Here is a 25,302-nt window from a genome sequence, read left to right on the forward strand (position 1 = left end):
AAATGAATTTATAAGTGGTATTTAATTATTTAAAATAAATGGTATTTGAATAATTATTTTTATTATAGGGTATTATATTATTATTTTTAAATATATATATATATTAAATTATAAATATTAATATTTTTAATTAATAATTTTAATAATGATTATTTAATTACTTATAATTAAAATTTAAATATTTTTATTTAAAAATAATATAATTTAATTATTTTTTATTAATAATATTTTCATTAGCGTATATTTATAACACATTACTATCATATTAAATTATAATAAAAATAATATTATTAATTATATTTAAAATTTTAATTTATTTAATATTAATTTAAATTAATAAATAGTTCTTGTTGAATTCATAATTTAGTTATAAAACTAATATGTATTTCCAAATATATTTCAAATAAAAATAGTAATGTTTTTGTTCACAATTTAATTATATTATGTTAATAATTAATAGATTATAATGTATAATAAAATAATATACAATTAATTTTAATTAATAATTTTGTTAATAATTATATTTATCTCTATTTTTAATTAAAATTTAAATATTTTTATTAAGTAAAAATAATATAATATTATTTTTTGATTAACAATAATCTTGTTAATTCTTAATTTATATTTGTAACATATGATTATATTAATTTATGTTAAAATAATATTATTAATTATATTAGTGTTTTTATTTTTAGTATTAATTTAAATTTATTGATAGTTCTTTTTCTTTATTTCAAAATTTAATTATGTTTTATTAATAATTATTATATTATAATACATAGTAAAATAATTGTTAGCTTTGGTACAATCCGAAGAGGGGGGTGAATTGGGTATTTAAAAGCTATCACCTATGTCAAATGGTTTAGCAACAGTATTGAACAACCTAGGGTAAATCTATACAATCAATAAATAAACATACACGTGTAATAAAGTAAAGTGCGGAAAAAATAAATGATACACGCGATATGTTATCGAGGTTCGACCAAAGTGCCTAGTCCCCGCCTTAACTAACATATAAGGATTATCACTATAAGCTCATTTAACGAGTGGAGCGGCACCTAAACAATCAAGTCAATTAACATAGGGCTAACCTCAACCTTTATAATTAGGTCAATTAACACATGACTAACCTCAACTTACACAATCCTTCCAGACTAGATTACCGCCCCCTCAGGCCACACCTGGAAATACAATTGTCATTTCACAAAATAGTCGGTACAATGATTATAATTCTTAAGTAAAGCAGATATGTACCCAATACGTACAATATAATCAATGCACCTCAAGTATGTATGAACTCTAAGCTCGGTGCTCTACGTGTGCAATCAACACTCAGAATAATGACTTTATCTAATCAAGCACAAGAGTATATCACAAGCTCATTTTTGAAACTAAGTAAAGTATATCAAATCCCAATATCAGATTATTGTTTCAAAGATGCTAGCAATAATATTCAAACGAATTCAAAAGTATTTTCTCAAATGTATTTAGCGTAAGAGTTGTTTGAAATCTAACTTTGTAAAATATTTTGCACACACAAAACAAATAAAGCTTTAAGAAATCTTGCAATGACAATGCTAAAATCCTCAAGCTAATGAGTTTTTCCTAACACAAGATTTATCAAGTAAAATCTGTGGGGTAACTCTTTGCTTAACTCTCTAAAAGTAAAATCAAATAAACAACCAAGTAAAATACTAATCAATAACACAATATAACACTCTTACAAGGATAGGATGTATCAAGGGAATGAAGGTTTGAAAGTATATGGAGTGGAATAGGCAAAAATAGATTTTTGAAATTGAGAGGATTATTCACTAATTATGTTACTAATCTCACATTAATTTTGCAAATGAGCCTCTATATATAAAAGTTGGGCAAATTATAGTCGTTAGGACATGTATGGAATAATTATAAAAGTTTTAATATATTTTAACCAATTTAACCCCGTTTAAAAATATTAACTATAGTAAAAATAATTTGGCAACCCGAGAGCATCGGTTGACCGAGGCAAGTTCGGTTGACCGAGTTGTGCTGAGTTCGGTCAACTGGGAACAAATTGAACTACAAGTTCGGTTGACCGGACAGGGAGGTCCAAGGGCAAATTTTTCATTTAGTGCGATTCGGTCAACCGGGAGCTTTTAAACTAACTAGTTCGGTCGACCAGACCGTTGAGTTCAACACGTGGGAACTTGGTCGACCGGGGCATTGTTATACATTTTAGGCACGGTTGACTAGATAGTCAAACAATTGACTCCTAGGGAGTTCGGTCGACCGGGTATAAGTGAACTGGACAAGTTCGATCGACCGGGCTGTGGTCAATTTGTTGACTCGGTCCTAGTTTGGTCGACCGAGAGGATTTTGTACATGGAAGTACGGTCGACCGAACATGTAATTTTCATACATTTTGGTTCTTTTCAATTTGTGCAAACACTCTAATCAAATGACCAAACATATATATGTATGAGTGAGTGTCATAGGGTCATTTTTAGTTTTGAGGACACCGAAAAAATCCGGCGTCGGTCGACCGAAGGTCCATCTATGGTCTTGATTTTGTGTAGGGACTTAGAGTTGTTCTAAGGTCTTTGAGTTTTGTAGTTCCTACAAATAAAAAATAGAACTATTTTCACAAACAAATAGCGTCAAACTTTTATTATTGTTCATTCATTCCATACAAATATTATAAAAATTATAACCAACTTTTTTTTAATTTATTTAAAAATTACAATGAAAAATAAAAACTATTTTACATAACTGAATGAGTCCTAAATGTCTATCTCTATGAGAATTATTGAACAAAATTGTCTCAAATATTAGAGGAGGTTTAAAAAAAATTAAAAGGTAATAATTTACTTTCCACAAGAATTACAACATGCATTAGATGTGTAAATGAGTCGAATAATTTACGAGTTGCTCAATATTCAACTCAATTATATTTGTTTGATATCATTTCCTAAAATAAATGACCAAAATTCATTGAAGCATACAAAATAAATGAATAAATCTTAAACTAGATGATACTTAATTTGCCAAGCTTTCAAGATGACTCACTTAATTTGTGTGTAAGTTGGTTTTACTATAAGATAACAATAAACTTATTTGAAAATCTAATTGCATAAATCATTAAGTAAACTTTGAACTTGTTTGTAGATATGTTAAGGTCTCATTTAAAATTTGAAAAATATTATAAAAAAGAAAGAAAAAATAAGAACGAACTCACTTTCGTATGTTTGATTTTCAACAAAATAGCAAAGAAAATAAAAATATATAAATTTTTTTTTGATTTTTTATGAAAAATTTCATCATATCTGAAAAAAAATCATTTTTAATAATATTTATAGAAAACAATATATAATGAAAAATAACGTTCTTTCTTATTTTCTTTACCTTTCTTTTCTCCAAACAAAATTTTTGATCTAAACGGCTTAACTAGTTTGTTGGTTGATGAAGAAGCTTATTATTGTTTAAAGTGTGACTCTTATACTTCGTGGATTTATAAACAAAGGGAGAAAAACATATAGATGTGTTCTTGGTGTAGGGCAACAACAAAGACTCGTTGACGAGCACAGAGTGCTTGTTGACGAGGAGATACCGAGAGCCAGAAATCTCAGAGTTTAAAGACTCGTCGACGAGTGGTCTTCTCTGTCTTGTGGACAAGTGCCCTGTTCTCGTCAATGAGTGCTTCTAGGTTGCGAGAAAATATTTGAATTTTGAATGTAAACGGTGTGACGATTGGGGATTCAGAGGAAAACCTACGAGGGCTTGTTATATATGTTCTTTTAGGCATATTTTGACATGTAAGAGAGTAAGATAGGGGTGAGAGAAGGAGACAAGATCATTGAGTGTGTATCATTGATTTTCATAGTAAAATTTCTTGTCGATTGCTCTTGTTGATGTAGACTTTTTTGCCGAACCACGTAATTTTTGGTGTCGTTGCATTTATTATTGTTTTCTTTATGTTGTTATGGCTGTGGAATGATTTTGTATTCACCATTGATATTGTTGCAAGTATATGTGTGATCTTTTTATATAATGTTTTATTATGCTGTGTATTGTTTGAAGAGGCGTTATTTCATAACACTTTATTTGCCTTAAAATTGATTTCAAATGGACATTATGTATAGCATTATTTTTGCAAATTTTTATTATTCAAATATTTTGCTTCATTTTTTAGGGCTCATTTTAATTGTGAGAATTTTTTTTTATTTTTTGATTTTCTAAATAGTTATAAAATTTTAACTTATTTTGATTTTTTAAATATTTGGATTAAAGGTGCAAAATAAAATTTTATTTTTTTTAGATTTCAAATTAATAATTACAAAAAAAAAAACAACTTGTTTTCAATTTTTTAAAAAATTATACTAAGTAGTATTTGAGATCATAGGTTTCGAGGTTTGAATTTGGATTGAATGGGCTTTGAAGAAATTCAAAACATAATTAACAAATTAAAGTTTAAAATTTGAATTCCATGCTCTCATACTCAAATTAAGAGTTTAGAAATATTGAAAATAAAAAATATATTCCAACTTTTTTATATAAATTTGAAAATTTGAAAAATAAAGTGTCATTTTTGTAATCATTTAATTTTTTTAAAAAATAAAACTATTTTCATTAGTAAATAGTGCCAAAACTTTTTATTCTTTTTCATTCATTTCATATAAATATTGTAAAAATAAAAACTTAGCTAGCTTTTTTTGTAGCTTTTAAAAACTAAAATGAAAAATGAAAATCGTTCCCCACAACTATGTTGAACTCGTTTTAACATAGTAGAAAGAACCACACTTCGTTGTAAATGAACCTAATCATTTGTTTATTTACCTTAACGATCGCTTTTAAGTTTAATTTTAAAGATTAGTGAAAAATAAAAACTTAAACATGATTAGACTTGACTTTGCTTAATCTTAGATTTTCAACTAAGTGGGTCAAGTTTAAACATTTTAAAGTTATAATTATCAAATTTGTTAACTTTCGTCAAATCATGCGAATAATAAATGATTAAACTATCGCAAATGACATTTGTTACTTGTGTCAAATTAGCTTAAAAATAAGTTCAATATGTAATTTGGTGCCAAACGCAATTTGACATCAAATCGAGCATTTGAACTTCTTAGTCCTTTTATCCTAATACGCATGAAAAAAATCAAATAAAATAAAAATTTAGTTGCATTTTTTATTTGAGGTATTTTCATACTTTCTTCATGTCTCCAATTTTTCTTATTGCGAATAAGTGCTGAATTTGGAGCTTGATCTTTATTTTAGGTTTGTTTGATCTTAACTATTTGTATTTGGGTATTATTTAATGCCTTATAGCAAAAAATAAAACCTTTCTTAAACCAAGTCAAACTCGTATATAATGTTTTTTATCCAAAGCTTAGCCTATTTAAATTGAACTGTAAATATAATTTTACGGAAATCATGCTACTTTTGGATTTTAAAAAGAATGATATGTCTTATGTTTAAATGATAAAAGATTTTTTTTTATTCACAAAATTTTTGTGCTTCTGTGGTTTTTAATTAGTATAGGTATGTTTGATTATTGTCTTTTTATAAATTTTATCTTTCAAAAATTCTTAAATTTGGATGAGATGTAATATAAAATATATTAAATTTTTTTAAAATCTATTCAAATACAAATTTAAGATCCAAAATTCATACTCCTAAACGCAGTTTAAATATATATATTTTTTTATCTTTTAAAATTTGCAAAATATTCTAGCATGATGGCACAAGCTAGGCACATGCATATAAGCATATGGAACAAACATATTAACATATTATTTATCTAAAAAAAAAAACACATTTTATTTTAGCAAGTTCGGTGTGTGTAGGTCCTAATATTAATATTTGAAATTGACTTGGGAGATTTATTTATTTATTTAGTTTGGAAGGTAGGTGGGTATCCTTTTCTTTTTTTTTTTTTTTTCTCTTTTTTTAAAAGGGAGAACAAAAGGCCTTTGAATTCCACACAAGCAGGGTCTCAAAATTCACCACAATACCACTATTTTGCATCATTGTCAAGGGTACTATTCGTGCCCTCAATATTTTTTATTTTGGTAAGACTCTGTTTTGTTCGAGATTTTATGAAAGTTTAATCTCACCTAAAAATTTGTAATATCTTCAATACTCAAATCATGTCATAACATCTAAACATAACTCGAGAACTAAACTTGATACTTTTTCCCCTCGGCTTACAAATGGTGTCCACACATCTCCAATGTTGTAACCCACTAATTAAGTTTATATATTAATGTTGTATTATGACTTATATTTAGAGAGGTTATATGAATGAGAAGGTTCAGGAGCTACAAGGCACAATGTATGTTGTAATATGTAGTTCATATGTTGAGTGGAACGCATGTACAATGAGAAAATATGGTAGAAACAATAGATGAGGTTTGCAAGAGCTGAAATAGTCAATTATTTGGGTGCTATTACTTCGACTTTTTGCTCTCGGCATTAAACCGTCAATGGTGTGTTTGGAATCGTCGACGGTTTGGCTCGGTAACTCAATGTTGGTTTTCAAATTTTGAATTTAGGAAGTTGTATGGGTTGGGTTTCTAGGGGAAAACCTCCGAGAGGGTTATATATACATGGTATATGTTGTAACTTTGAAATGTTCATGTCTTTAGACAAGAAGATAGTGAAAAATATTGTCGTTTGCTCCCGTGAGTGTAGACATTGCCGAACCACATAAATCTTCATGTCATTATTTTATTGCTTTCATATAATCTACGTAATTGTGTTTTCTATATATTTCACTATTGAGTGTTGCATTGTGAGATCGTTTTTTTCCACTAAGCATTAATTTGCACAACAAATTGGTATCAGAGCATTATTGTAATGACTTCTAAAATTTCTTCTGCAAAGTTTGATGTTGTTAAGTTCGATGGAATGGGAAACTTCGGATTATGATATATAAAGTTTAAAGATTTGTTAGTGCAGTAAAGTAAGTCGAAGATATTATACGGAGGTCAACCAGAAGGTATGGATGAAATAAGTTTGAAGGAATTGAAAGCAAAGGTTGTGTTAACTAGCTGGCTTTATTTGGCTAATGACGTGTTGTATCACATCATGGATGAGGATTCTCCGGCAACAATTTGGTAGAAGCTGGAAAGACGGTATATGTCTAAGTCTTTATTGAACAAGTTTTTTCTTAAGCAAAGATTGTATTGACTTAAGATGGCAGAAGATTCATATTTGAACCAACACATCAATGCATTCAATCAGATTGTAAGTGATTTGATGCGGGTTGATGTGAAGTTTGAGAAGGAAGACAATGCGTTGATGCTATTGAATTCCCTACCTACGTTTCACACGTATGAAAATATGGTTACTATTCTAACATAGGGTGAAGAAACCCTAAATTTGGAAGAGGTAACAAGCACTTTGTTGGGTTTTCATTAGAGGAAAATAGCATGCGATCAAATTTCACAAGTTGAAGGGCCTGTGGTGAAGAGTAACTAGGAATGAGGGAGAAGCAAGTTCTAGAGCTGATCGAGTGGTAATAAATTTCGGTTACAGTCCAACAAGAAGAAGGACATAAGGTGTTTTAAGTGCGGGAAAATTGGGCACATAAAATCGGAGTGTCCGAAGTGGAAGAAGGGGAATGTAGAAATCAAGAAGGTTCATCAAAATCTGCAAATGTAGTGGAAGAAAAAGACTCAAGGAGTAGTGATGGTGATATGTTTTATATTTCATTGTGTTCAGAATGCCTCACAGATTCTTGAATCCTAGATTCGAGATGTTCTTATCACATGACACCATATAAAAATTGGTTCAACACCTACAAGTAAGTTAATTCTGGTTTTGTTCTAATGGGAAATAATGCTTCATGCAAAATTATTGGAATAGAAAATATCAGAATTAAAATGCATGATGGTGTTGTGAGAACCTTATGTGATGTAAGACATATAATGGATCTATGAAAGAATGTGATTTAATTGGGCACTTTAGATTGTAATGGGTATAGTTACAAGTCTAAAAGTGGGATAATAAAGGTATGTGAGGGCGACTTGATGGTAATGAAGGGACAAAAATTAGCAAGAAATATCTATGCACTGCTGGGTACAACAGTTGTAGGTGGACCGCAACTGCAAATTCTGAGTCAGGTAATATTGTTTTGTGTAAAACAACCATACACAAGTAGAGCATGACATGTCTAACCCGCCAAGTGGGGCCTGGGGTGTGATGTGATTCAATCGCTTGTGTCTGATACCATAACCTCATTCACGCAGTGAAAAAATAAATAAGCATCCTCAATAATATACCAGAGTTCTATATAAACATCCCAAAAATTTTGCCAACATCCAGTATCCATATACATTCATCTCAGAAAACTAAAAACATAAACCCAAAAATACATATAAGATCTGTACCCTCTTATAAAAATGTTATGCCAACAAACCTAGTCTCGAGCTCGCTAAGGTTGATCACGCAGAGGTCCTGAAACAGATGAATAATGGGTGAGACACATCTCAGTAAGATGGAATAGATTAATACCAGTGTGTGGCTATCATGAGTTTAGTGTATGCAAAATATGATCAGTTGTTAATTAACTACAGTTATAAAACCATTCTCAGACCATACTCACACACACACACACACACACACACACACAAAATTATTTATAAGCGAAAGTTCCCAAGGATAGGGGAGATTACACGCTCATACATGTAGCTCCCCTCTACTCTAATACGTTATGCAATCTGGTATGGCTATAACTGATACCTATAAGGGCACTCGTCTTTCTCAGCAAGCCCTCGGACGAAGAGTTTACTTTACCCCAAATACATATAATATTACAATATTTAATACATTTAATACTTTGTTACTTTACTCTGTATACTATTATCTTTGTAAAACCCAACTCTTCATAATCTCTGTTTTCACATGCTCTGTTCTCCTATCACATACTCTGTTATCACATTTCACATCCTCTGTCTTCATGTATTCTGTATTCACATACACTGTTCTGTATTTATATGCATTGTTTTGTTTATATTTATTTATCACATTTCACATCCTCTATCTTCATATATTCTGTATTCATATACACTGTTTTGTATTTACATGCACTATTTTGTTATACTCTGGTTAAATCTACAGATATGAATATAGAACTCATTGTCAGATGGATAAAAACTGACATGCTTCCCTCCATGACGGATTGTGCGGCCCATAGGCTGGACTTAACCCTGGTTGGCCCACTAGAGTTAAATTAATTCCTAACTCTTCAGTCTATTAGTCTGATTGGCTTTCCCATGTTGGCCTAAACTCCATGGGGAACTCTACCATTCACAACTCAATCGACTATTCAATACCAACACTCTCTCTAAGACGTGTGGTTGCACTAAGCTCTCCATAACTCTCACAACGGTATCATGCATACTATGGTCCACCGGAGTTCTCAAACCATACACTGCAATTTAACATTATTATTCTGCTCTGATTAAACAATTCTAAATACAATATAATCCCAACGTATTTTAGTATTTCAACATATTATACATATTTCATAACTCAATACAGTATTTTCATTTTTTCTTTATGTCACAAGATTTGAATAATACACATATTTATATAACTACTAAAATAATAAGTCAATCCATGCTCATTATTTGTTTTACTGAAAATATAGGTTAAATTATCTCCACAATTTATCTAATACTCAAAATAAGCGTTAATAAAAAAACGAAGATAATTAACCCTATTCACATTGACCAATTTTTAGAAAATGTATAACAATTCTAACCAATCATTTCAATCAGTCAAATTATTCAGGGAATCCATTACTTAAATCTTGTGAACTTTTTCTTTACTTTAATCGGTTCATTTTCGAAAATAATAGCTATTAACACAATCATAGGCTCAAAAATCTCAGTTTAAACGATTGGCTTTCAAAACTTGCATGATAATCATATACATACACATATAAATTCCATTTTAACCGGTAGAATTTACAAAACAATTGGCTTAATCTATCCCCCTTACCTTATTCATGGAGACTGTGTCTATAAGATTCCTAAACCGACACCTACGGCGTTCGAAGTACAAACCCTATAACCACATATTTCAATATAATCAGTTAAGTCCTATAATTATTTTAATATCCATAGGCTTTCACACTCCCGTTAACCAGTTAAATTCTAAAAATGGGGGTATGATCCACTTCCCATATTTAAATTTAATCTCTAACATATTAAAAAAAAGACCAATGATCAAATCCCTGCAATTTAATCTGATTTCAAAATATTCACAGAATTCTAATTTAATCTAATCCCTGCAATTTAACTTAATTCCAAAATGTTCCCCAAAAATTCTATTTAATCAAATTCCTGTAGTTTAATTTGATCCCAGGAATATCTCCAAAAATCCAATATAATCCATTCCTTACAATTTAACTTATTCTCAAAACACTCCCAAAAATATGATATAATTAAATACTACAATTTAATCGGTTAAATTTTTAAAACAACTCACATAATTTGTACTCCTCACCTTAGCCTCAGAGTGGTGTCTAAAAAGCCAAATTCAAAAATCTACTTTGTTAGACCTGTAGAAAAATGTTCCTAAATCGTTGTGGTGGTTTCAGATCGTCAGTTTGGCTAAAGATTGGAGAGAAATTGAAGAGAGAGAGTGAGTTTACCTTATCCCAGGAGTGGTGCCTACGACGCTCCTATGACAAATCCACTATGGTTAAAATGTCAGTGGCGGAGAATGGCGTTCAGGGGTATTTTTCATTTTTCCATCGGCGCCCGTTTAGCCGAGAAAATCGAGTAGAGAGAGAAGGAAGGCAGAGGAGAAAGAGAGCGCGGAGAGAGAAGCAGAGAGAGATGAGAGTAGATTAATTAATTAATTATTTATTTTTTGAATCACACTTACTCACATATTATTTTTGGGATTGTCACAAGGCATATGTACTTTGTGTGTTTATCACGAAAGGTCTTGGTGTACTTCATGCGGTACAAGTTAGAGATGTTTTCCAGGTTTAACTAGTGGTAGAGGTGGAAAACTAGACTGGGAGAAAGATCCTCAGGTTAGACATTGGATCTGAGTACACAGGTGTTCTAGAAGTTTTGTGAGCAGAATGGCAGGTTGTATGTAGGACTTACAAGGAACTTCTTGGTAAACTCAGTGAGTATGACATGTTTCTTGATTAACCGATCGCCAAGGGTATCACTAGATGAGAAAGTTTCAAGAGAGGTGTAGACCGGTAATGCGGTAGACTACTCTGGTTTGAGAGTGTTTGAAAATTCACTCGTGCACATTTCTAGAGAGGTGAGATCTAAGCTTGGTGAAATATCTAGATGGTACATCTTTGTGGGGTATAAAAAAGGTGGGTTCAAACTTTGTGATCCAATGGCAAATAAGGTGGTGATAAGTGGAGACATAGTTTTGGGTGAGAAAGCCATGGTGCAGCCTACTCGGGTAGATGAAGAGAAATAGGTACCAAAAAACTGCAGTAGCAATGAGCATGTGAAGCAGGTGGAATTACAGACTTAGGGTAGAGATGACATTGTTCATATTGCAGGGAATTATAACTTGAGAGACCAACAAGATCATAGTGGGCCCAGATGCACTATCAGACCACCACTCAGGTTTGAATTTGATGATTTGGTGTCTTATGCATTTATTACTTTCGATAAGATTCCTACTATTTTTCAAGATGCAGTGCACAGTAAAGGGAAAAATAGATGGATGAGTGCTATGGTGGAGAAGATGGAGTCATTATATATGAACGAGATGTGGGAGTTGGTGGAGCTTCCAGAAGGGAAGAGGGTGATAGGATATAAGTGGATGATGTTTATGTTGTTTTATGTGGATAACATATTATTTGTTGGGAAGACTTTGAATGAGGTTAATTAGTTGAAGACTGTTAAGAAAAAGTTTTGACATAAAGGTTTTGGGTACGGCCAAAAAGAGTCTTAGGTTGGATATTCTTAAGGATAGAATTGCAGGGAGATTGAGGTTATCTCAGGGTGGCTTTGTGGACGGAACTGCAGGGAGATTGTAATTCTCTCAGGGTCGTTTTTGTGGAGAAGGTGTTGGAGAGGTTTAGCATGGTTAATGCAAAATCGGTCGCCGATACACCATTGGCGAATCAAAGTAAATTATTTGCCGCTCGGTACCCAAAGATGGACAATGATGTTCAGGTTATGTCAAAGGTCCCCTATGTCAGTGCAGTGGAGTGTTTTTGTAAGGCAACAGAGTGATCCATCAATTGTGAGATTTGTGGATGTAAACTATGTAGGGGACTTGGATGACAGGAGGTCTACAATAGGGTATGTGTTTACTATTGTGAGAAGACTATTTGTTGGAAGTCCAGGGTATAGTCTCTGGTTGTACTATCTACAACTAAATCAAGGTTTTTGGTAGAAGTCAAAGCTGTCATGGACAATTTCAAGGATTACTTGGACTTAGTTTTTATCTCCAATTGCTAGATGGGAGGTGATCCCAACCTATACGAATTTTTGTTCCAGATGGAGCAATGGGTTATGTTTTCGATTTTCTCCTAAAGGGTGTATATTCGCCAAGGTGGAGATTGTTGTAATATGTGGCTCATATGTTGAGGGGAACGCATGTACAATAAGAAAACATGGTACAAAATAGCAACTGAGGTTAGTAGGAGCAAACCATCAATAATTTCCCTGAAATCGTCGACGGTTTTGTCAGGATGGCAAGAAACAATCGACTGTTTTGGTGCTATTACTTCGACTGTTTGCTCTTAGTATTAAACCGTCGATAGTTTGGCTCAATAACTCAGCGTTGGTTTTTGAATTTTGAATTTGGGAAGTTGTATGTGTTGGGTTTTGGGGGAAAAACCTTCGAAAGGGTTATATATACATAGTATATGTAATGACCCGAATAATAATGGTGTTTAAATAAAAATAAGAGAGAGAGAAATGGAAACAGAAACATAAGGAGGCAGCCGAATTCATCGATGAATACTTCGCGTTCGTCGACGACATTGCATTTTGGGATGCAATGACCCAAGAAAATTTATCAGGTCCTTGTCGACGAAGACATGGATTCGTCGACGAAGACAAGTTTCGTCGACGAGAAGATACTGAGAGACTGTGTTGAAGTTCTAAATTTCGTCGATGAGATGATGGTGTTCGTCGACGAACCTTCTTCTTGGCCTCGTCGACGAAGCTCGCAATATAGTGTTAAACGAAGGTTTTTACGCAGAAAATTCATCGACACACTCTTTCTCTTCTCTCCTACGGTTCCTCCTCCTTCTTTCTTCGATTTCGGCCCCGTCGACTGTCAGATCAACGATTTGAGGCCACCACGACGCTCCTGAGGAAGTTCTCCCTAAGTCTGCCGGAGCAGATCGTCGGTGGGACAAAGTTGGATTTCATCCCAAATTCAGGGTAATGCTTTTTTGTTAAAATTTGACTTTCCAGCAGTTGTAGAAAATGTTGTAGACGTAGAAATAGTAATGTTTTGTTCTGAAATATATTATTTTCAAGGTGTTGAGTGGAGAACCCTGCGGGTGCAAGACCCGTCACAGTACGGGATTTTAGTAGGAATCAGGTAAGGGAAATATGCTACGCTAGACAATTCTAGTATGTTTTCAGTATAAATTATATGATATTTCCATATTATTATTCACAGCAGAAATCTACACAATTTATCAAGTATGTTTAATATGTTTTAAATTACTGTGTGGCTTGAAAATATAAATATAGTACAGAAACATGTTTTACAATATTTTTCAGAGTTATGTTATACAGAATATTTAGACAGTGAATATGTTTTACAACATTTTCCGAATACCATGATTATATAATTTTACAGTACCATGACATACATATTTACAGTTAATCTCAGAAATACAATTGATGCAGATATAGTTTACTACAGAGTCATGGTTAATATAGTTATTACAAAATCATGATAAAACAGATAGTTGTATATAGAGATGTATTATATAGTATCAGACCCTGATGGACTATTACAGATACAGTTTACAGAGCATGGTACCGTTGCTATATACAGAATAGAGTGCAACCACCTATTTAGATAATACATGGTAGATAAGTCGATCGTCCCCACGTGTGGACAGACTCTCAATTAGATATGGGTTGAGGAGGGTCGATCAGACTGACGAAGTATAGTGGTTTATCCTGGTAAGCCATCTAGTGATAGATCCCGCCTACGGGCCACACAACCCTATCATGGGGGGTTAAATCATGACATATAATTATCCATCTAGGGAAGTTTTTAGTTATTATTATATATGTACAGTTTCATAGAAACAAGGAATATACGTGTATATATATTAAAAGTATTATGTATAGAAACCTAAAATACAGATATGTTAAGTAATATGGAAAAGGTGGTGGTTTATATTACTTGTACTGTATTTATAGATTCAGTTATACATAATTATATAGAAATAAATTTTCATAGTATTGTAACTCATTTGTCACACACTAGCAATAGCATATTTCGTCTTACTGAGCGTCGTCTCATCCCATTAAATTAATATTTTTCAAGTGATCCAGTTAGGCAAGCAAATCAGGCTCGCAGGTAGAGGGGCTTCAGTACCGCCCTGTTAGTAAAGTGAGTATTTCTGTATAACCCTAGCCCAGTTGAGGGTATTTTGGGAAACAATCATATATGTATAGTTTTGGAACATTGTAACTCTCTGGTATTGTACATATTTATATAAGGTGGTGGTTGTGTGATTTTAGCTTCTTACTGCTTAGGTGGATGACTAATTTTATATAGGAAGGTATTAGAGAAATGAAATTTCACAATAATTATTATTATTATTATTATAAAGAGGGAAAAAAAAAAAACTTAGTTAATTTAGCAGGTCGTTACAGTATATGTTGTAACTCTAAAACGTTCATGTCTTTGGACAAGAAGATAGTGAAAAACACTTTCGTTCGCTCCCGTGGATGTAGGTATTGCCAAACATCTTAAATCTTCATGTCATTGTTTTATTACTTTTATATAATCTGCGTGATTGTGTTTTCTATATATTTCACTATTGAGTATTGTATTGTGAGATATCGTTTGTTTCTGTTGCATATTAATTTGCACAACAATGTAACTGTAATATCATATGAGAGTATTTTGAGATTTTCGCATAGGACTATATGTACATATTATAGTTGAGGGTATGGTAGTTTTCATTTCATGATAGTGAAAATTGTGTAAGGATTCTGTGAAGGTAGGTATATTACTGAATCACATAAGTTCATTGTTATTCTTCTCCCTTTTGATTTTCTTTATTTTTCGTAAGTATGGTATGTGCACGCACATAATCTTAGGACATGATTTCATAACAATTAATTTGCCTATCACAAATACGTATGAAATAAATTGTATAGTGCATACGTATTCAAGCACATAACCATCCAAGCATGGATCTCAAAAGCATGGAAGGTATAGATCCTCTCTCTCTCTCTCTCTCTCTCTCTCTCTCCCTCTCTCTCTCCCTCTCCCCAATTACTAGTACATATCTCTGTGAACAAACAGGAGCTGACTAGTCACTAGACAATTCCATTTGGATTAGAGAATGAGTATGGGAGAGTTGAATTGGATGGATTGAATGAGATCAGGGTCTGGCAGATTGAGAGGAGGCAAGGAGAAGTGACTGTAAGTAGAGCTCCCCCTTCTGATTTCTTGCATGGTCAGTAGAGCTGCAACCGTGTTCCTCAAAATCCCTTCCCCTTCCCCAGCCACTGTTATCCCTTGTTTGGGCTCTCTTCCCCCTTCCTCCAGCACTGCAGCTGGGAACACTGCATCTATGGTGCTCTCCCACTCCTTCACGAGTTTCGAAATGAGATCCGTAGTAAAGAATGGCTGCTGCAACACCTTTTGAATGAAGGGCAGGCGCAACAACCCGCCCGTTCGCTTATCGTACTTCTTCAAGATCTTAGCCAGCCCTGCAAAGGCCCAAAGTTCTTCATTCAAAGTATGGCAATTAAATAAGCATATATAGCATTTACAACTGGCTATGCTGAGGTTTGGCCTTGGTTTTGGTCTTGCTTGAAACCAGATTGCAGGGAATTTTCATTTGGTTTCTTGTTAAGGAGTGAGTTTTCTTTTGAATGGTTTTGGTAATTACAATTGTCCAAATTTGACAGAGGTTTCAGAACCTCAATGAAGAGTGCTTGCAAAGAGGTCTCTTGAATTAATGGAGATGGTCGACCATATATGGATCCGAATGAAAATAGACCCAGCGCTTGATTTAGTAGTACCTGTGTAATTGATATTGCTGTAGCTCTCTAGGAGGACCATTTCCCCATGGAAATTGACAATGTCTTTTCTGATCCTTCCCATCTCCGCTGTGTAATTTGTCTCCAAAGGGTGAGTTCCGTTGGGCCTCCACGTATCTATAACCCTCTGGATCCTCTGCTGTAATTCCTGCATTGAATAGTTCTTTTATCATGTTCTTCTGTGCTCTGTTTTTGCTCTCACTTATGCCTCAAAACAGTCAAAACCCGAAGTACTTTAGGTTGTGTTTGTTTACTCCTCAATTGCCTCTTTATCAGACTAGACTCCTAATTTTCAGAAGATCCAATGAAACCAGAGGATACTTTCCATCATATGGTTCTCTGATCTCTGATGTTATGTTGAGTATCATTCTTTGGATTTGGAACAAATGAAATACAAAATCTTACTAAAATTTGTCTAAATCCATTCAAATTCAAATTTAAAGTTCGAAATCGATGCTCCCAAACACAGCCTTAGAGGCTGACTTAAGATCTAATTCAATGATCAATAAGAATTTCATCAAAATACCTCCTCCTCTTATGGCCAAAATTAATCTTGATACGTTGGAAGTATCAATCCATAGAGTGAGTTTAGAAGCTCTCAATATAAATGTTACAAGGTTCCTAAACCTTTTTTTTTTTTTTAAATCTTAGTTTTATATAAGGTCCTAAGCTAAACATAAATGATACTAAAAGGAAAAAAGTTGTGAACCTCAAAATTTTTAAACCAATCCAAAACCTTTTACATTGATATTAAACCCTCAAATTTTGAACCCAACAAATTCTATATAAAATCAAGGATTAGAATAAAAATTTTAATGCATTAGCAAAAACTAGATGATAACTTTTAGAGGTTTTAACCTCGATTTCCAATAAACATATTCCCTTTCTCACTATTTAATCAAAATATCTATAATGTACCATTTATAATTGGTTTCTTGAGTTTTCAATATCATACGTTTGAATAATTCCTAAAAATATATTATTTTTTTCGAATCAAATAGACGCCTGAATTTGTTCCTATATGCATAACTTTCGAGCATGGGCAACTTTATTTGAATGCTCTCTTTATAAAGACGTCTTGCCCATCTGGCAATCAAAACAAACATTTGATATGAGACCCACATTTGTCATTGCACTAAAGAAAGTTGACGTTTCATATAATTAGCGTCTAGTAATTGTACGAATATAATTAAATTCTCCCGCATATGACGTTTCATATAATTAGCGTCTAGTAATTGTACGAATATAATTAAATTCTCTCGCATATCCTATAAGCATAACATGCTCTATTCCTTCTAGCGTGAATAAACTTTTGTAACATTAAGGTTATGTTTGGTTTGTGAAATATCTATTCACAAAAAATAGTTTAGATTAATTTCAATAGGTTATTTATATAAGAAATTATATCATTACTATAAAATCCAATAACTATAAAAATTGAAACTTGAAAAGCTTTAATATCTTGGATTATATACATTGTTTATTCAGTGGACTCACAAAAAAAAAACCTATTCATTGACTAACAATTAATTCAAACTTCAGAACTTAAGAGAGGAAAAATATTAGATATAGGAGATTGACAACTTCTCTAACTTAAAATTTTAAACCCAATGAGAGATCAAATGTACCAAAATTCAAAATGGCGAGCTGACCCAACCAGCCACTGTAATCCAAGAAATGTGGGCCTGTGATGGAGTCCAATTTAGGTCCATTAGCTCGTGCCCACAAACCAAGCCACACCATCTTTGGCTCATTGGCTGGTTTTGGTTGCACGTTTGGAGCATTCTCCACAGAAAGAGACAAAAAAACAGTACTCGCATCAAGCAACTCAACTAACCTTATGCCGGATAATGAAATCCTCTTCCTGCTCCATGAAAAACGCATTGAATTTCTCGATCTCGCCGTTCAGCAAGTACATAAATTCCGAATCCGCTCTTCCACACTCCGGCGGACGATTCACCGCCGGCGCCGACGAGATCAGCCTCACGAGCTTCTTCAAATCCTTGTAGGACAAAAACTTGTCGCGCCATTCCGGCAACGTCTCGTCGACCTGCTGCTTCAATCTCTTCCCGAACTTCATCGATCACCTCCCGATCTGATCGCCGTCGCTCAAATCCAAAGTGAAATTCCAAGCGCAAGGGCGCATTATAAATAGCCATAGGCGGAGTGGGTATGGGAGAAGAAGGAAGGAGATAGAATATTTCGGGGGCATATGCTTGGCGTGACGGAAGGGGTGTTGCGAAAGGCAGGTAAAAGGGAGGGAAAAATGGAGAACGGAGGTCACAGAATTCAGCGGCATATTCTGTTAAGTAGAAATTGATGATGATGACGACCAAGCTGGGGAGGCTGGTAGGAAGTGATGATTCGAAGGGATCTTTAGGGAATCTCCTCGCCATGCGCGCGCTGAGTGTGGGAAAATAGGAAGTCGCAAGCGTGACTTCTGGTGCGGGTGGACGAATAACAAAACAGTAAAATGAGGGAATATCTTATTGAATATCTGATTTTTTTGGAGAAATTATACGAGTGGCATCCCCCTTTATACTTGTTTTTTTTTTTTAGCTTTGACACCTGTCAATTATATATATATATATATATATTGATTACATAGAAACTCTAGCCACCAACAAGCCCTTCGGATCCCTTGGTGCGGCACCAAATCTACGGATCAGTATCCTCCCACTGTGTGTCTTTGATCAAGTAAAGTCCAAAATGGGGACACGGTTTCCGTGCATCAAAGAATGACCTATTTTTAATAAAAACACACAAACACGTAGAGGACGAGGTTTCCCAATATTTTTGCTGACTTTTTGAGCTTTCAATATGAGTGAGAGTTTAAAAGTTGGAATGTTAAAACTTATATTGTAATGTGGGTATTAAAGATTTTTTTTGAAAAAATAAATAAAAAGAGTTTCTTTTTTATTTTTTCTTGTGTTGCCTTTTTTATGCCAATTTTTTTAATTGGAGATTTGTTTTAACATAGTTAAAAATTAAAAACGAAATATCAAATTATGGGGGAAAATATTTTTTTATTTTTGCTCACTTAGTAGTGATAATTTATAACACGGTCCCCCTCTCTCGCTTTCTCTCTCTTTCAAAGCACCGCTTTCAGTGGCAAATCTATGGCCTTTGATGGGCTAGACTCTTATGCATAACACATTCAATTTTTTTTTTCTTTTATACATTCAATTTTTTTAGAAGCATAAATTATTATAATATCAATTTAGGCATGTACTAGTTATAAAAAAAATAAAAAAAAACTTTTCACTACATTGGATTTCCCCTCCCTATCTATTTTTAATTTTGAAATAATCTCCAAATTTTATTTATTTAGATTTAGACCCTACGTGGCGTTAAGTAGTTATTATTTATTACGATGGCATTAAGATGACATTGTAAAAACTTTGGTTGTTAATGAAGATGATTTCGGAGGGTTCCACTGATAATTTTTATCATCTATATTAGTATAAGGCTGGGTATTTGAGGAATTGAAGGCTTCATAAAAATCCAAACCTTTAATTAGACAGAATGAGTATATTGAATGTTATGAATACTTGAAGGTGGTCATACGATGGTTGTTTTTTTATTCATGGTGTATTATGAAATTGGCTTTTAGTATAAAAGGATTACGCACCAGGTTTCCACGTGTCCGTTTTACGGTCCACGTGACTAATCTCACGTCTCTTGAAGCCGACCCAACAACTCCAAAGAGAGGAAAATTTCAAGAATCTAGGGGTGGAAACGAACCCGAGAGGGTTTGAAGCTTTTAGTATAAAAGGGTTTTACGCATTTTAGCCTAGTACAAATTTATTTTCTTTTCTCACTTTATTGATAACTAAACATTAAAATAATTAGTAATATTATTTTCTTATTTTTATTTTTATTTAAAATTATTTTTAACTCTCAAAACAGAGTGTTACGAAATGCTCTATCCTTTGACAATTTTATACATTGATGACATTTTTTGTGTTTTTGGGAATTCTTTACTTAATAAAATTAAAAATAAAAAATCTCTTGACGTTGGTTAGGGATTAGCTTTATAATTTATTTTTTTATTAAAATATACTTTTTATTCTTTTATTCCCATTCGATTATGAATCAAGACCGTATTTGTGCATGGACACAAGAATTTTCACATTTTTGTTTTATACTTGAGTATCATGCAAAGTCGTATTAGATTAAAGTAGGATTAAATATCATTTAGGTTTAAGTAAAATGTGCTCTCCCTAGTAGTTTTTAGGTCTCATCCTAATAGTTAGGTTTGAAATTTTAAATACAAACTTTAGGAGCAAACATATTTTCATTTTGTTACATAAAGTAAGTCTATAAATAGATTAAGGGGTGATTTTAAATGACCTCTTCTGAATAGGTTTACTGGATAAGTGAACTAGTTAGACATCGAAGTGGTGGGTAGTAATTTTGAATTTTCTTAAAATTCCTTTGATTGAATGAGATATAAATTGATTTAGATTTGGAGATCTCTTTTCCAATTGTAACCCTTATAAAAATGAAAATGACAAAAACTCAATATCTAAGTGACTAAAATTAAAATAATAATTTTTATTTTTCTATAATAATAAATTATATTATTTTTATTTATAATTATTAGTTGTATGTATGACAAGAAAGCATTATTTAATGTTAAATTAAAAACTTTAACTTATATAATTTCTCATAAATATTTATAGAGAAGGTTAAAATTAAAAAACAATATATATTAGTTACTGAACAATTAAAATAAATCAAATTTAGATCTAATGACCGGATCAAATTCAATTTCATAAAATCATATTTCAATTCAGCATATAACACTTAATATTTAATTTTATCAAGCACCCCAAGAAGAAGAGGAATGCTGAGTCATGCTTGCCTATTTATATTTGAAAATATTTTAATGGGTGAAAAATGTGATTGCTGCACCAAGGATGAAGCCAGAGAATGAATGATGAAAACAAGCAAACATTTCATGAATAATCTTAACTGGATCGATCAAGAGGCACATGATTAAAAGAAAATTATTTCTATCCCTCCAAACACCGTAGCAACTTAAGATAAAAGACAGAATTTAAAAGATGCAAAACAATCCCACCATTTATCAGAGACACCGAGAGATGGGCATTTAAGAAACAAGTGATTGATGTTTTTAAATTCTCTTTCACAAGATGAGCAAGAAACATTAACTTCGGCTTTAAAAGTAATAGTGGGATCTAACCTATTTGGTGATCAATTTTTCTAAATTTTTATAAGTCAACTTATAACTTTTTTGGGAACTTTTAAAAGTTATATAGGTAAAGTTTTTAAAACCTAAAAGCTAACTTTTTTTTTTTTTCAACAAATTATTCTATTTCATTGTTATTCTTAATTTTTTCAAATATTAAAAAATTGTAAAAGTATAAGTAATGTTCACCTTATAGGTCACGCCCAGTTTTGATTTTGACAAATACTCATTATGTCTAATGAGTGTTTGAGGTTTTGTACAGGAATTAAGAGTGTTAAGATCAAGATGTGCACAAAACAAGTAAAGCCCGAAGACCAATTTCTATTCAGTATTGTAATATATCTCATTTAATTATTCTGTAATAGTAACAAGGGCTCTGGTTTGTAATAAGCTCACACACATCACATGTATGATAATACGTAAGCTCAAACAAACCGTAAGTGAGAAATGACCTAAGGGTTCGGTCGACCGACACCGGACTTTTCGGTGCCTTCAAATTAGACCTCAAGTGACCCTAGGACAAACATATTTGCACATATATTTGTTAGGCATTTGAATAGGGTTTGTATGTTTAGAAACGGGACTGAAATGCATACTTGGTGCACTTTCGGTCGACCGAAGGCTTGGGTCAATAGTTGACCAAGGCCCTGGTTGACCGAACCAGGTAGTTTAAGAAGCCTTGGTCGACCGAAACCCCTTGGGGTCAAATATTTGACCATCTAGTCGACCGAGCCACTTTTGTACTCCAACTACCTGGTCGACCGAGGGTCCTCGGGAGAAATCCCAGCGGTCTGGTCGACCGAACCAGTTAGTTTAAAATGGCCCGGTTGAATAAACCTCAATGATTTGAAAAAATCGCCCTCTTCTGATCAACCGACCACTCAGTTCAATTTTTCTTAGTTGATTGAACCATATGAGACTTGGTCAACCGAAACATTTTTGGTCGACCGGACCTCTTGGGTTGCCCTGATTTGTACCGCAATTAAATATTTTTAAACAAGGTTAAAATATTTTAAAAGTCATTAAACTTTCTTAATAATACCCAATAGGTCCCCAACGGTCATATTTTCTCCCATGCCTATATATATGAGATCATTTATGAAAATGAAGTATGGATTAACCACTTTGATTAGGGGAGAATTCTCTGAAAAATCAAAAGCCTATACTACTCATTTTTTATCCTCATTCACTCATGTTTATCGTTTATTAGTGCTTACATCATTTGTAAGTGGATTGAATGTGTGTTTGGAAAGGTTTGCTCTCCTTGTTCTATTTGCCCGACACAATTTTATTTGAGAGCAAAACTTAAGGGTTCTTAGGAGACTTTGTTGATAAGTCTATCCTAAGAAGGCTTTGATAGATCTTCTAAGCTTGCACCTTCATTGCAATATCTTGAGAAGATTGTATTTGTTTTTGGTTGTAAAATATTTTCAAATATCTATTGTGCTTTTATCTTGAAAAACATTTGAAGAAATATTTGTTTGTGTGATAAAATCTTTGTTGCAATATTCATCAACTCACATATCCTTTGTTGAATACAAAGATTGAATATCTTTTGCAAACCGAACATATATATTACTGGAGCATCATATGATTGAGGAAACCTGCTTATTGAAATATATATATATATATTGTCTTGCTAGTATTTTTGTGTGAGCTATTAGATTGAACATATCTTGTGATACAAAGATTGTTTGTTTGACACTCTCACGTACGCATTACACTGATAGAAAATAACTTTGAGAGTTGAACTATTTAGACTACACTGAACTTACATATTGAATCATATTTGTGGTGTATGTTACTACGCGTATTCGGGTACATATATGCTTTACACGAAAGCACAATCACTGTACCATTTGATTGTAATACACATTTGTTATATTTTCAGGCATGGGCCTGAAGAAGGAGACTAGCCTTGGAATAGTCCCAGATTGGCTTAGTCCCAGTTAGGAAAGTTAGGTGCGTCACCCTGTTAAGGCGTGTAGGTTGAGGTCAACCCCGCTAATTGACTTGGTCAAGGTTGATGTCAGCCCTGTGTTAATTTGACCTGGTTGTAATCGGTGTCTCTCCACCCTTAAGTGAGCTATTAGTGGAATCCTCTGACTTGTGAGCTAGAGGCGGGGATGTAGGCACAGTTCGTCGAACCCCGATAACATATCGTGTGTCTATTTACATTTCAGCACTTTATATTTACCGCACGTATATGTTATAATATGAATGATGTACTTGATTTAAATTTCACGTATTTTAATTATCAGCACATTTAGAATTGTGTAAAAAGACTCTAGGTTACCAAATCATATTGACTTCTGACTTAACCTAGAAGAAAAGTTTAAAATTTCCAATTCACCCCCTCTCTTGGGAATACACCTTTTCTAACAAATAATATTTCTTAAAATTACATATCCATTTTAGTCATTTTAAATACTTTTAGGTACCTTACAATTTTTTTAATAAACACTCTTTTGCAACGTCCTGAAGGGTAATCTCCTGAAAAAAGAGGAGTCGAATCTTCGAACCATCTTGATTGAATAGCAAATTTGAATCATGTAAACCTAGATAGTGTAATATATGGCAATGTAATATATGGAACTGAGAAGTGGGTCATTTGTAAGTCAATAAAGTTGTCACTAATCTATTTTTTTATTCTAGGCAAGGTTAGAACACCTATTTAGTACGCTACTAATTTATTAATCTCTAAACTATACTTAAATCCAAGGAAACCAGTGGTCAACGGTATGCGTTACCAAGTTGGATTCGAGAGTATGGTTATGTAAAAGGAATGTACTAGAATCCTTTCACACCATTCCAATAGATGATACCTAATTAGTTTATTATAACCTTTGAAATCAATCGATCAAGATTCCAATTCTTCTGTTTTATGCAATTACATGACCATTAAATATTGGATGGCCTTGCGGAAAATGGAGACTATCCTCACCTTAGGATCCCCAAAGGCGTGCGAAAGACAAGACACTCAATGATCCCTACGAGGATTGATTATTTATTACGTTTTTTTCTATTTTAAGTCTCTTAATTACTTGACCTTCAAATATTGGGAGCTTTGCACAAGACAAAGACCTTTTCACCTCTAGTTCTCAAAGGCATACAAAGACAACCACCAAGACTAAAGGAATGTTGATTATGGATTTAGATTATTTGACTATACACAAGCACAAACTAGGAAAAATAAGGCATATGATCAAACAAGTTAACCTACCACACATACAAACATAAGCACAAACATATATATAAATATGCACATGATCATATATACAAATATCTATGCAAGATGTGGATCGAAATCAGAGAGTATAATAGAACCACTTATATGCAAGCTCAAAGTGATTCTGGTAGATTCTTCGCCCCTTAAGAGATGACTGGATACTATATAACCCTGTTTTATTAGTTATTCCTCATACAAATAGTGCACACACACACACAAGCACACAAGTATAGACATACATAAAGAAAAAGGGCACATAGTCATACGTTATGCAAGATCAAACAATGAACCACCTAGAATTTTTCAGAAGATTTCTATATTTTTAGTATTTTTTTTGCAATTTTTTTTAAAAACAAATTAAAGAAAAAGTTTCAAACTTTCTTTATTTTTTGTGATTTTTAAATTTAAATTTTTTGGTTGTTTTGAATCTAAAGACTTCTAAAATTTTTTTGAATTTTTTTATGAGTTTTTTTTGGGCAATTTATATCATTTTTTTTTGGATTTTTATAAATTAAAAATGAAATTTCAAATATTTTCTAAAAATAAAAAAGGGGGAGAGATCTAGACTGATTGAACTAGGTCAAACCAATCAAATCGATCCAATTGATCAATGAGAGGTTGACTTG

General features: G+C 32.8%; 1 protein-coding gene across 1 annotated transcript; it reads right to left on the minus strand.

The window, feature by feature from the left end:
* Positions 1-15,275: 15,275 nt before the first annotated feature.
* Positions 15,276-18,761, minus strand: LOC131166803 (SPX domain-containing protein 3). The gene is made up of 3 exons (XM_058125389.1): positions 18,070-18,761; positions 16,215-16,380; positions 15,276-15,899 (listed from the first exon to the last, which is right to left on the minus strand). Exons 1-3 carry the CDS (start codon positions 18,310-18,312, stop codon positions 15,523-15,525), a joined length of 786 nt encoding a protein of 261 aa, XP_057981372.1. The 5' UTR covers positions 18,313-18,761; the 3' UTR covers positions 15,276-15,522.
* Positions 18,762-25,302: the final 6,541 nt, after the last annotated feature.

This window comes from Malania oleifera, chromosome 10 (genome assembly GCF_029873635.1).
Source record: "Malania oleifera isolate guangnan ecotype guangnan chromosome 10, ASM2987363v1, whole genome shotgun sequence".
In the NCBI taxonomy this organism is placed as follows: Eukaryota; Viridiplantae; Streptophyta; class Magnoliopsida; order Santalales; family Ximeniaceae; genus Malania; species Malania oleifera.

What these genes read in the sequence shown, in the direction of transcription:
- LOC131166803 (XM_058125389.1), bottom strand. Translation starts at nt 18,312, where the DNA reads ATGAAGTTCGGGAAGAGATTGAAGCAGCAGGTCGACGAGACGTTGCCG. An exon ending in ATTTCATTATCCGGCATAAG is followed by an intron (nt 16,381 to 18,069) that starts GTTAGTTGAGTT and finishes TATTCAATGCAG; the next exon opens with GAATTACAGCAGAGGATCCA. An exon ending in CAGCAATATCAATTACACAG is followed by an intron (nt 15,900 to 16,214) that starts GTACTACTAAAT and finishes GGGCCTTTGCAG; the next exon opens with GGCTGGCTAAGATCTTGAAG.